The 11439-nt window shown below is 39.0% G+C and overlaps 2 protein-coding genes and 1 pseudogene across 3 annotated transcripts in view; all 3 read right to left on the minus strand.

Annotated features, from left to right (window-relative positions):
- LOC145468063 (uncharacterized) overlaps nt 1–11439 on the minus strand; it is a 146041-nt pseudogene that overhangs the window by 49036 nt on the left and 85566 nt on the right. The window lies entirely within an intron of this gene.
- On the minus strand, nt 386–8558 carry LOC145468760 (cytochrome P450 4B1-like). The gene is made up of 11 exons (XM_081452457.1): nt 8161–8558; nt 7780–7787; nt 6968–7083; nt 5816–5948; nt 5449–5514; nt 4945–5032; nt 4320–4422; nt 3024–3154; nt 2354–2524; nt 1704–1842; nt 386–854 (listed from the first exon to the last, which is right to left on the minus strand). The coding sequence occupies exons 1-11, from the start codon at nt 8390–8392 to the stop codon at nt 743–745; spliced, it is 1299 nt and encodes a 432-aa protein (XP_081308583.1). The 5' UTR covers nt 8393–8558; the 3' UTR covers nt 386–742.
- On the minus strand, nt 10721–11134 carry LOC145468761 (dynein light chain Tctex-type 5-like). The gene has a single exon (XM_081452458.1). The coding sequence runs from the start codon at nt 11132–11134 to the stop codon at nt 10721–10723; it is 414 nt and encodes a 137-aa protein (XP_081308584.1).

An 11439-nucleotide genomic window follows, 5' to 3' on the forward strand; every position in this document is an offset into this window, starting at 1 on the left:
ATGATTGAATTTTTGACATTTTTACTTCGCGTATTCATCCTCCATTTCACTCCCCACGGATATACAAGGCAGGAGGGATGGATGCCAGCTCTTCGAGTTTTTTCCCGGTTTTGAAAATCGGATTTACCCTGTGATGCTACAACGTTTAGTAGCTCCAGGAGCATATCACCTAGAATGGGCGATGTACCTCTGGTAGCTCTTAATAATGATAATGATAACGATAACGATAACGATAACGTTAAGGTTACTAATAATAATAAGTGATAACGATAATGATAATGATAACGATAGTTATAACGATAATGATAACGATAACAATAATGATAATGATGAGCTCTTCATCCATTCATCGTGTACAGCAAGTTGAAGGTTTTCAATAAAACGCAAAAAAAAATTTGATGTGTCTTCTTGGAATTTACAGAAATCTAGGGGAAGGGAGGTTCAAATCATATCGCCCACCCCCTTAGTTTTAATAAGCCACGGAGCGTATTAGTTTGCTTTCACCTTCGAAGGTTAAAACTACTTTCTAATAAAGTAAAGCCTGGGAATAAACCAGAAATCTATGATTTAACGTATAAATGATTAGTTTACAGTTTACTCTCATAATCGATGTTTGTGAAGGAACTTTGGTTGAAAAATTAACCCTGAGTAAAGTAAGCGTAACTTAGATTCTCTTGAATGTCAACATTGATTGATCTGGTAACTATGGTGAGCAATTAATAACATATCAACTAAGTATGAATTAAGCCCGAGGGCAAATATTAACCCGGATTCCATTCTTAGCTCGTAAAATAAGCTCCGGAATGAGGTCATCAACTGGCACGATGTTGTCAGGACCAACTGATAACTTGAACCTGTGCAAATATAAAAAAAATCACTGACTGAATGACTGAATGAATGAATGAAACAATCAATCAATCAATTACTCAATCAATCAGTCGATCGGTCGGTCGGTCAGTCAGTCAACCAATCAGTCAGTCATAAAATCAATCAATCAATTAATCAATCAATTAATCAATCAATCAGTCAGTCAGTCAGTCAATCAATCAATCAATCAAGCAAGCAAGCAAGCAAGCAAGCAAGCAAGCAAGCAACTAATCAGGAGAGGATGATGGGTTAGACAGTTAATTCCCATGTGGCCTTATTTCTTAAGTAATCCGTCATAGGTTATTTTTGGACATGGCACCCAGTTCCTCCTCTGAAAATGTATTAAGATCGTTGCGTGGATGTTTTCGTGGATAGTAAAATTACGTGTAAAGTCGCTTAGGATGTCCACGTGAGTACAATCCCGCCAATGGGATTGGCTACTCAAAGACCCTACTGGGATTACGAAACCGAGAGTAACGTATAACTTGAGAAGGATAAACTTGGGAATGAGGCCTACATGTGGGACTAACTGTCTTACGTTTTATCTTCTCTTGAACAATGTATCAAGCGTATAAAAACCAAAGTGGCGCTGCTTAGGGAATTTTAAATGTCTCTTAGCGTTTCAGGTGAACATCTGTAGCCAAGATTTTCAAGCATATACCTCAGTAATTTTCAAAAAATCTTAATCTTAGACCATTCCTCCAGGAATCTAGGACCATTTTTGCAGCAAGGGAGAATTCCTTTAAAGTGCTCGCCATGTTTTGAACTTTTTTGAAAGCGCTTTCATTTCCGGTTGATCATGAACGAACAAAATCAAGAAAATACATAATACTCACTTGCGAAGGATCATTGCCAAGGAGACTTTGATTTGCGACAAGGCAAAGTTTTGTCCAATGCAGTTCCTGTGCAAGAAAGAGATAAATGTTTGTTTTTGTACTTTTTTAATTCTGTTTTTAACGTTTCCCGCAATAGTTGCTATACATAGCAATACACGCACACTCCAAGTACAAGGGAACCTTTTCTAGATTCTGCACATGTTCCTGTTCAGATTTATATTGACAAGCGCATTACAAGATTACAATTGTATAAATAACCAGTAGAGGGCATTTGGCGCAAAAAATATATACACAAATATTTCTTCGCAAACATTATCTGCTCCGAGAAGCAAGTAATTTTCTGAGAGCGACACTCGAGGAAAACTGTGAGCTTCGACCTAGGAACAGCGTGTTTTACATATATGCGTCTGGAAAGTTTAAACGACTTAAATCAGGAGAAAAAATTCGCATCCAGTTTTTGAAATCAAATAACATTTTCTTCATATCTTAGACCAGTTCTTGTGAGATTCAGTCACTTGAAACCTAACTGTCAGGAACATCAAATTTTTCAACTAGTTTACCCGCGAAACTCATGACGGAATAACTGAGCCATGTGTAATTTAAAGACTGATGAATCGTGGGCTTTCATCAAAGTTCAACCTAAAAGGAGCAAGGATTGTTAAGCCTGATAAACACTGAGGCAGATTTCAGAAGACCAACTTGAAAACTTTGAGCTACATTTTCAAGAAGCGCTATTTGTGCCCTATAAATACAAACCTCTGGATCCTTCCAGACATGTGGATTATGGTGTAAAGCGTATACATTGGTCATCACCCACGATCCTAAAAAAAGAGAAACTGAACCTATTCAGGTCGTTGTTTTCACAGTGGAATACGAAGTAAGAAAAAAACTAAGTACTCTACAATTTCAATTTGCAATCTAGTTGGTAACGTAAATTTCCGAAGAAATTTTTTTAGCGCTATCAAGAGTTTTTTTTTTTGAAGAGTTTTTTTGGCGCTAAGAAAACTGAAAGCTTAGAAGGAGCCACGAAGAAAGTGACTAAGGGTCAAAATTATAAAATTCCTTGTTTAAACTAAGTTTCTGATTGGTCATTTACAAGAATCTATCGACTAAGACTGCAATTTGGAAATTTTAGTGCGATGTTCCGGGAGGGGGGGGGGGGGGAGGAAATTGAAGTACTGGGAAATTTTGGTTTTTCAAGAGAGAGAAAAACTGGAGTACTGCAGAAAACCCCCGGAGCGAGGAGAGAACCAACAGCAAACTCAACCCACATATGGCACCAGAGTAAGGGTTCCGGTTAGGTTAGGGGAAGGTTAGTACCTTCTGGTACAAGATGGCCGTCAATTTCGTACGTCTTGTTCAATGTGCGACTGATGATGGGGACAGGAGCAAAGATCCTTGTTGTCTCTTTGATACACATGTGTAGATACTTCAGCTTGCCAAGTTGCTTCCTGTGAAAACAAAACAGAGCTTAAGTATCCTGAAGAACTACCAACACATGCCTTCATCCAATCTCTTGCGACGGGATTAACTGACTGGGAAACAGATGGCTAACGCTGAAAACAGTTTCTGTTTTATGAGTAGTTTACAATCTACACGTATATTAAAACTCAAGTGAAAACTATTTGTATATAATAGCACCTTAGTGAGGTACAGTTTATTATTATATAGACACGAGTATTTTACTGGAAAACACACCACTCGTAAAATACAGACGAAACTACAACCGGAAAAAGATTGTCGTATTTTCCATATCCTCACTACTCGCGACAGTTCCTATCACGTTCGCTGAGTAAGAGATGGATAAATGCGCCCGCGCTTGAGGGCGTTGGAAGTGTAAAAGTATATGAGGGAAAGGAAGAGAGGGGAAATAAGAAGCGCGGTAACGTGAAGACGCACGTTACCGCGCAAGTGGAGGCGGCGTGGCCGAGTGGTTTAGGGCGCTGGATTTGAAATCTGGAGGTCCCTGGTTCAAATCCTCCACCAAACCGCTATCAGTGGATTTGTTCTCGGTAGCCCCGAGTTCAACTCCTCCACCGCGTTGTGTAACCAGCCAACTGGTCAGCCTCCAACCAGTTGGGATTCTTATTAGTTTATGTTATATTTGAAATATTTATTTATTTACAGTGTCCCCAATTAGCACATTTAAAAGTGCTAAATACATTTGACACTTAAATAAAGTTATTATTATGTTATTATTAAGCAAGCGAGAAAGAGAGACAACATGTTGCAGTTGCCAAGAGCCATAGGAGTCTCACACGAACTGGACTGAAATGAGAAACGGAGCTCTTAGTTACACTCGCTTAGTAAGGGACTGGTACGAATAGTAATTTCAAGTGGTGTAGTTAACTATGCTGTACAAGACTCTTATATTGCTAAGCCTGTACAGTCTGACCTCCACTGAAGGCCACCTCTTTACAAAGGCCACTTTCCTCTGTCTCCAAGGTGGCCGTTGTGGCGAGGTTCGTCTGCAGTATATACAAAACTTCAGTTTATGATCATTCAAACGAAAGCTATTTTCCCAATACTTTCATGTGATGGTCTTTTTTTTTATTAAGAAACCCGAGTTTGAAACTTTTTCCTTAACTATGAATAACCTCTAGTTCCCGGCCTTACCAGTCCAATTCCTCTTTGTGCCCAAACACTTCATCAATCTCTTGTTGACACTTTTCTTGATGTTCTGGAAACCTTGCCAGGTTGTATAGAGTCCACGAAATAACTGAGAAACGTAATAAAAAATGAAGCGTCTTATTGACCAGAGAGGCTGAAGAATAAGAGAGTTAATCTCTCACGCAGGCCATATTCCCAAGGTAAATCACTTAAGTTAATTTCAGATTAATCCCGGCTTCAAAATCCCAGGAAGGTCTCTGCCACATTTAACGCTGCCGTGGGCTGAACCTGAACCCTACTATGGTAAATAAGAGGTGGGACTTTGTTGTTGTTGTTGTTGTTGTTCATGTTGTTCACCATAGTTGGGGGATGTTTTAAAAATTTCGCTTAATTGTTTAGAGCGTGTTCAGTATTGAAAAAATCAAAACAACAACAACGACAAACTAGCCAAAAATTGCGTTTTAATCGTAATTGAAAAAAAGGAAATCATCACTCTTCATAAAAACTCTATAAGTACATGTAACACTGTCCAGTCCCACATAAAAGAGATGATCAAATTTCAGTTTCATTTCCCACCGAGCAGTTTTCAGGGTTAACGTACATAGAGGACAATCTGTATATAAGTACATACCGCTGGCCGTTGTATCGTGTCCTGCAAACATAAACGTCACAGCTTCCCCTACAATTTCTTCGTCTGTCAAGCCGTTTCCTTGTTCATCCTAACGAAGCATAATTCAGGGAAACTCAGCAAAATAACGAGATTTTCGTAAAGTAGTCTTAATTGTCCCGGGACTCGTTGCAGGGACTAGTTGCTGGCAATTTTCCACTTGTGTGTGCAGAACTTTAGTCTGTTAGTATACATGTAGATTTTACTTTGCAGTCAGTACGAGGGATCAGCCATTTCAGGTCGGTAATTGATCAAAGCAAAATTTCTCTTTGTAATGCAATGCAATGTTAAGTAGGCAGCGATGAGAATAACCGTTTTGATCAAAATTAAAAAGGGATACGATATTGATGTTATAAACCAAATTTTCGAAGGTTACACAAAAGAAACGTGTGGCAATGAGTAATAATTAGCTTGCACCTCCTCCACACTTGGCTATAGGGTGGGACTAACAGGGTTTAAAGTCTTTACCTTTGCCTCTGACAAGATATCCAGAAAGTCTAAGTGCTTCTTTTTCCTGGGGTTTTCCTTCTCTGCCTGATGTAGAAGGAAAATATTCAAATAAGCTGATGTAGCATCAATGAATCGCTCTGTCTGCGTGACTGTCTGCGCTCTGTCTGCGTGCACGCAATCATAGATTGTTATATGTCTTTTGTTGTAAATTAAGGCCCTGTTTATATGGAGAAGAGTTGTTCCTGGTCGGAGAAACACCATCCACACTAAGCCATCCCGGGCAAGAGAACTATATTCATAACCCTTAACTAACTTACCCTGTTTACAAACAGGCTGACCGTTTATGTGAGAAAAGCCACGATATAAAAATTGTATTTAGACTTACGTTATCTTTTAGAGCATTTCTTCTGGCCTTGATGAGTTCATTCGCTTTAGCGTGAGCAAAAGCACAATTCTTGAAAAACTTTCTTCCATCAGGAGTCAATTTATAGACGTTATCATTGTGAAGATGGGGATTCCTGTAAGAAAGCAAATAACGCAGTGAATTTATCCTACGGTTCCTTTTTTTTTGTCTAGAGGGAGTAAATGACAGTTATTTGTGTTCAACAACTGAGTCCACAAATTTTTGCGTTTTTCACAGCTTTAGTACATTAGAGCACTATTGTCGACAACTATAATTATTCCAGGCTGAACTAGCGTGCACTAAATTGCTTGAAACAAAGATGGCCGCATGATGTAGATATCAACTACCGTCTCAAAGACTGTAGTGAAAGATTTGTACATAACATAATTAAACTGCTGGGTTTGTTAATGACAATGAAAAGGACAAGGTTTTATTCACTGAGTTCAATTAAAATTCTATCATCGTTAAATTGCTTTACAAGCTGGCTCCTTTGAGATTGGATATCTTTAGATCGCTCACAACTAAATAGTTGCAAGAATGTGTTTCTAGTCTGGCAGAGCACTATGTCTCCGATATGTCACTAACAGTAACATTTTGCAAGAGATTATTTTTACAATAACTGTCTAATTTCTCGCGCACTCACTGGCTTTTTTTTATCATTATTAAGAGTACAGACGGATAAAATTTTAATTTATGCAAGCTTTTAAGTTCAACTTTCAGCTGTCAAACTGTCAACTTTGTAACCAATGAGATTTTATGGACTTTTTTAAGCAGCCAATCAAAAAGCGAGAAAAGCTATTGACAATGTTGGCGTCATTTTGAATAAAATTCACTTATCTTCGTTTACGGCAAGTTTACGGCGTCTTTTCGCCTCATTAATTCCCGACATTTGACCATTTTGGGGTCTTGCTATTGTAAAAAAACAATTGACGTCAGTTTACTGCGGAACCACTTTGACAATGTTATGACGCAATTTATCATCAATAAGAGGACAGACGCGTAAAAAACTGACTTCAATTTGTTAATTCGCTGACGAAAATGTCTCCATATATGGTGGGGGCGGAAAAATGTATCATGGAAAAAATTCAGCTGAGATGAAAATCTGGAACACAAATTTATCATAACTGTTCTTACATCAGTCTGTTCAAAATCTGGCTTGAGGCTTCATAGACGACAACTATGTAAGGATCCTGCTTTCTGAAAGGTAAAAGAGGAAACGAAAAGTTTAGAGTTAAGCTAAGTATATAAGGCTAAACCAGTTCAATTTAACACTTGCAGCCCTTAGCCGTTGAGCCTTTTTATGGCCGCCATGTTTTAGGGATACCAAACAATAGGGTATGTTTGTATTAGGAAAGAACTCATTTATTTACCGAAGGAGAAATGTTTTATTCTTTCGGAACACCAGTATGAAAACGCTCCAAATCAGATACTTGCATGCTAACGCTATTGTTTACATCATGTTATAGAAAGCGCATACATAATTTAGTTGATTGTTTATACGTACGTTCCAAACTAAGGACGATTTATCCGATTTTAAAACAGACACCGTAACTACACATTGGAACCGAGCGTGCCTGGAAATTATTTAGCAAGTATATCCCGGATGTTGTGCTGCAGCGCAAACTTTTCGGTTTTTCATGGCATATTCTAAGCGAGAAAGAAGATGACATTCCTATCCTATCCAAGAAAATAATGCATTTTTTAAAAGGGCTAGAAAAACTGCCGTTAAGCGTGCATTATTTTCTTTCATTATATGGCTCTGCCTCACAAGGACTGGGAACTACCGAATTCACGAATTTGATTGGCTGAAATCGATATATACCGCGGTCTAGATTTTCCCATCTGGACCGGCATCTAGACTGGTTACATTTTGCGGTGTAACGTTGCAAACTAAAATGCAAAAATATTGATTATTTTCGTCTAAGAACATTTATTTATGGAATTGCCAAAAAGCCTAATGAAAAAAAAAAAAAAAGTAAAGAGGACGAGCAAACGGTGGCAGATCTAAGTTCAGCTCATCGCCGTTCGTAATCACAATGACAGCAAGTACATACCAGTTACATTAAAAGAATTAAATTGTTCTTGTTTGCCATATAATAAACATCTTATTAATCGAGCTTTGTCGGTGTGCATGTGAGAATATTGATCTCGGTTGTGTGTACAGACCTCACTGCGGTCGGTCTGCACTCAAGACCTCGGTTAAGTTTCTCCCATACAGACCACCTGCTCGGTTCTAAGGAGAACATGAACACCACGTTCTATTTGGTATATGAGGTAGAATCAGACATTTTCAAGCCCACAGTGGAAAAGTTAAGTTTTAAAAGTACATTTAAAATAGTAAGAGACCAAACTTACGTAATCGAGATGTCCTTTAAGCCAATGGCCTTCAGGTCCGGGTACACCAACCACTGATCTTGCAACCATTTTCGTCTGTTGTACAAAGCCAATTACGAAGTTTGCTAACAACGCAATGCCCGCAGACACTACTACAAACCACCACAACGAAGACGAGCTTGATTCGAGAGAAAATCTCGAGACAAAATCCGTTGTTAGAGGCATAATTCTCTGATCGCGATATGCTAATAAATCTTCGTTGGTTGTAATAAAATCCTTTAACTGTTTTCTCCAGAGATTTTTCGATTTCGTCGCTTGTTGTCCAGGAAATTCAATTTACATTCATTGTAAAATAAAAACTTTTCGAGCGTCAACATGAAATGACTTTTGAAAGAGCCTCTGAATGAAAACTAGGCCAACGAAAACTTACTAGACTACAGAACAATTTTAAAGTAAACAAGGCAAAAGGTTTTGATTTGTGACGGGGCAGCTTCTGCCTTTCGTTCGCAGCACAATTACTTTAGGTATCTTTGTTATTTAAATCAGTGTTTTAGGCGAGCAAGTTAAAAAATACAAAGCAAATAATATATTATCAACAGCACTTTTCGAAAGATTTGAAGATTTCAATTTTGGACTCTTTTGGGAACGGGCGGAGACTAGGCTGAGAAACCCAACACACACCTTTGGCCTCTACGAAAACACGTTAAGTGCTGTATTGGCTAATTAAGTAACAACTTTATTTACTCAAGACAAAAACACGACAGCTAGCACAACGTTGAAGAGCCATTAACCGTCGCTAGGGATTTCAATAAAGCCCCTTCTACATGTACACTACGTCTGAGGAATTTGAAAATGGAGCTTTGTTTCTACGGTTAAGCTTACCGTCCACACTAATCCGTCACGAAAACGGAGCTTTTCGAAAACGCTTCTCAAACCGGGAGAATTTGGAAACGCCGGCTTTTCGTTTTCGTGTAGACGGATATCATTTTGAAAACAGAGCTTTTTGAAAACGATGACAGCACGATAATCACGTGATTTCCCTGACCGAGGTTTCCTAAAACACAAATCCAAAATGACCGGTGATTGTTGCGTTTTTAAATTCCTCTGGCGTAGGGTGAACGGAAAACATTTGACGGCGCGTTTTCAGAGTAAAACCTTCGTTCTCAAATTCCTCCGGCGTAGGGTGGATAAGGCCTTAACTAAACATACAATGAATAATTGGGATTTGAATCTGTAAAATCAGTAAGCTTTAGCAACAAAGTAACCATCGTTGAAGCTATACATAACATTGTCCAAAAGTTTCTTACATTTAGAGGAATTTTTTTGTTAAAGAAAGTCTTATTTGATTTTCAGAGAATGCGTGTTAACAAGTTTTTGTGACAGACTAAACAAAACCGCTGACATCTCATTATTTGACACCATTTCTATTAATATTGATTGGCGAACGTTTAGTGTAACATTCAGCCGTATTATTTCAATTTCCGATGGGGGATGGGGAGATGGGAGAAAGAAAGGATCTCCTTTATACGTATGAAATCGACGGAGATGCCTGGCTCATGTTTTAGACGTTACAAAAGTTTGCTTGAGTTTGTACAAGGCAAAAAAAGATGCCCGCATGCCTTTTTTCCGGCCCTCATTTCCCCACTCGAGAGATTGAGACAAGCTCGATACCGAGCTCCTTTGTCAAAGGGAGGCCAAGAAGAGAGAGCCCGGGATCAAGATTGGAAATTTGAAATTTGATGTCGTTTCTCTAAGAGATCTGCGTGGTTGAGGCTCCGCAGTTTTGAATTTTTCGCGCCCAAGTGACAATCAATCATCACACCAATCTCAAGTCATCTCTGTGGTCAAATGGAATTCTTGAGGGTTGAATCTTTTAAAACAGCTAAAAGCAAACTTTCACGCTAGCTAAAAACAAACGAGCTGGCTTCGCAGACTTTTGTTTTTGTGGTTCGAAATGTCAATTTTACGCTCTCTATGAAAGAACACGACTTTTTTTTCTAATAATATTTACTCCCTGAATAGATCTAATGGCCTTATCTTAAAACACTGAGGCACCTACATTTAGAGCGAAAAGGTGGGGCCGAAACGTCACAAAAGATATTTTTCTTTCGCCAAGCTACTTTTTTCGGCTACTTTTTTTATTCTAGGTGTCTTCCTTGTCGCGACTTGTTCAAAACGCGTACGAAAACGGTTCATTGCATTGCGTCTCGTGTTAGCTATTTACAATAAATTGCTGGTTGAACTAGGAAACATGTTCGTTTAGCCGGAAATTCGTTACATTTATCTTTATCTTTCTTTATACACGGTTAAAAACTCATCAGGATTTACAAATACAATGAGATGAGCTCGTTGTTAACACGAAAAAGTCTAGACGACGTGTTACAAAGTGACACAGCTATAAGGTTTGCTTGTTATATCCAAACTTGTTGCCGGGGTACACTTTATTTGTTTGTACATGAAGCTACTCGCGATATATACCATAAATCGTGGCTACGGCATACAGGGAAGGACTCCTGTAGGAGGCGGTCGCACATCTATCAAATCTCTCATCCATCACACGACTAGCAATACACTTTGCAGCGGTCCCAGATAAACCATACACACAAACTTGAATCTGTTAGAACCCAAAGGCTTTACACTATCATTCAATTCCTCGCTCGCTTTAAGAACCAGTTCTCGGCATTTTTCCCGCTCGTACCTCACTCCGTGGAAGGTGCGACGCAAAATGTCTTCGGCGAGCTTTCGGGCTCCGTCGGAATTGAACGAGATGTCGGGACGCATTTTGTACGAGTTCTCCATGTTTGGAGTTACCGTGTTAAAGTTATCTTCGTCCAAGGACAGTAAGATCGATGATGGCGGGCTAGGCAGTGCTCGGCGTCGGAAGTTTCCTGGTGTTTTCAGAACACCGCGAAGTGGAAACTCTGTAGATGAACTGCCTTCCACTGATGGTGCAACAGAGCTTGCCATATTTCACTGCAAACGTAGATGTGGTCTCGGAGATGTCAAAGTTTGTGTTTAGATGGAACACTGCCTTCAGTAAGACTGTTGGATATCGGAATGCCAATTTACGAGTAACATTCATTAAATAAACTGATGTAACAACTTTTTGTTAAGTTGACGAGAAAATGACGCTGCGTCATATATTTACGTAACGACGCGATCCAGTTTAGACCGTAAATTTTTCCGTTTGTTTCGGTCTGTTGCTATCTAGGGGCGAATGTTAATTAGCTTACTACATCGGTGTTTCACTCGTTTTCGCTGGATACATAAAT

This window comes from Orbicella franksi, chromosome 14 (genome assembly GCF_964199315.1).
Source record: "Orbicella franksi chromosome 14, jaOrbFran1.1, whole genome shotgun sequence".
Lineage (NCBI taxonomy): Eukaryota > Metazoa > Cnidaria > Anthozoa > Scleractinia > Merulinidae > Orbicella > Orbicella franksi.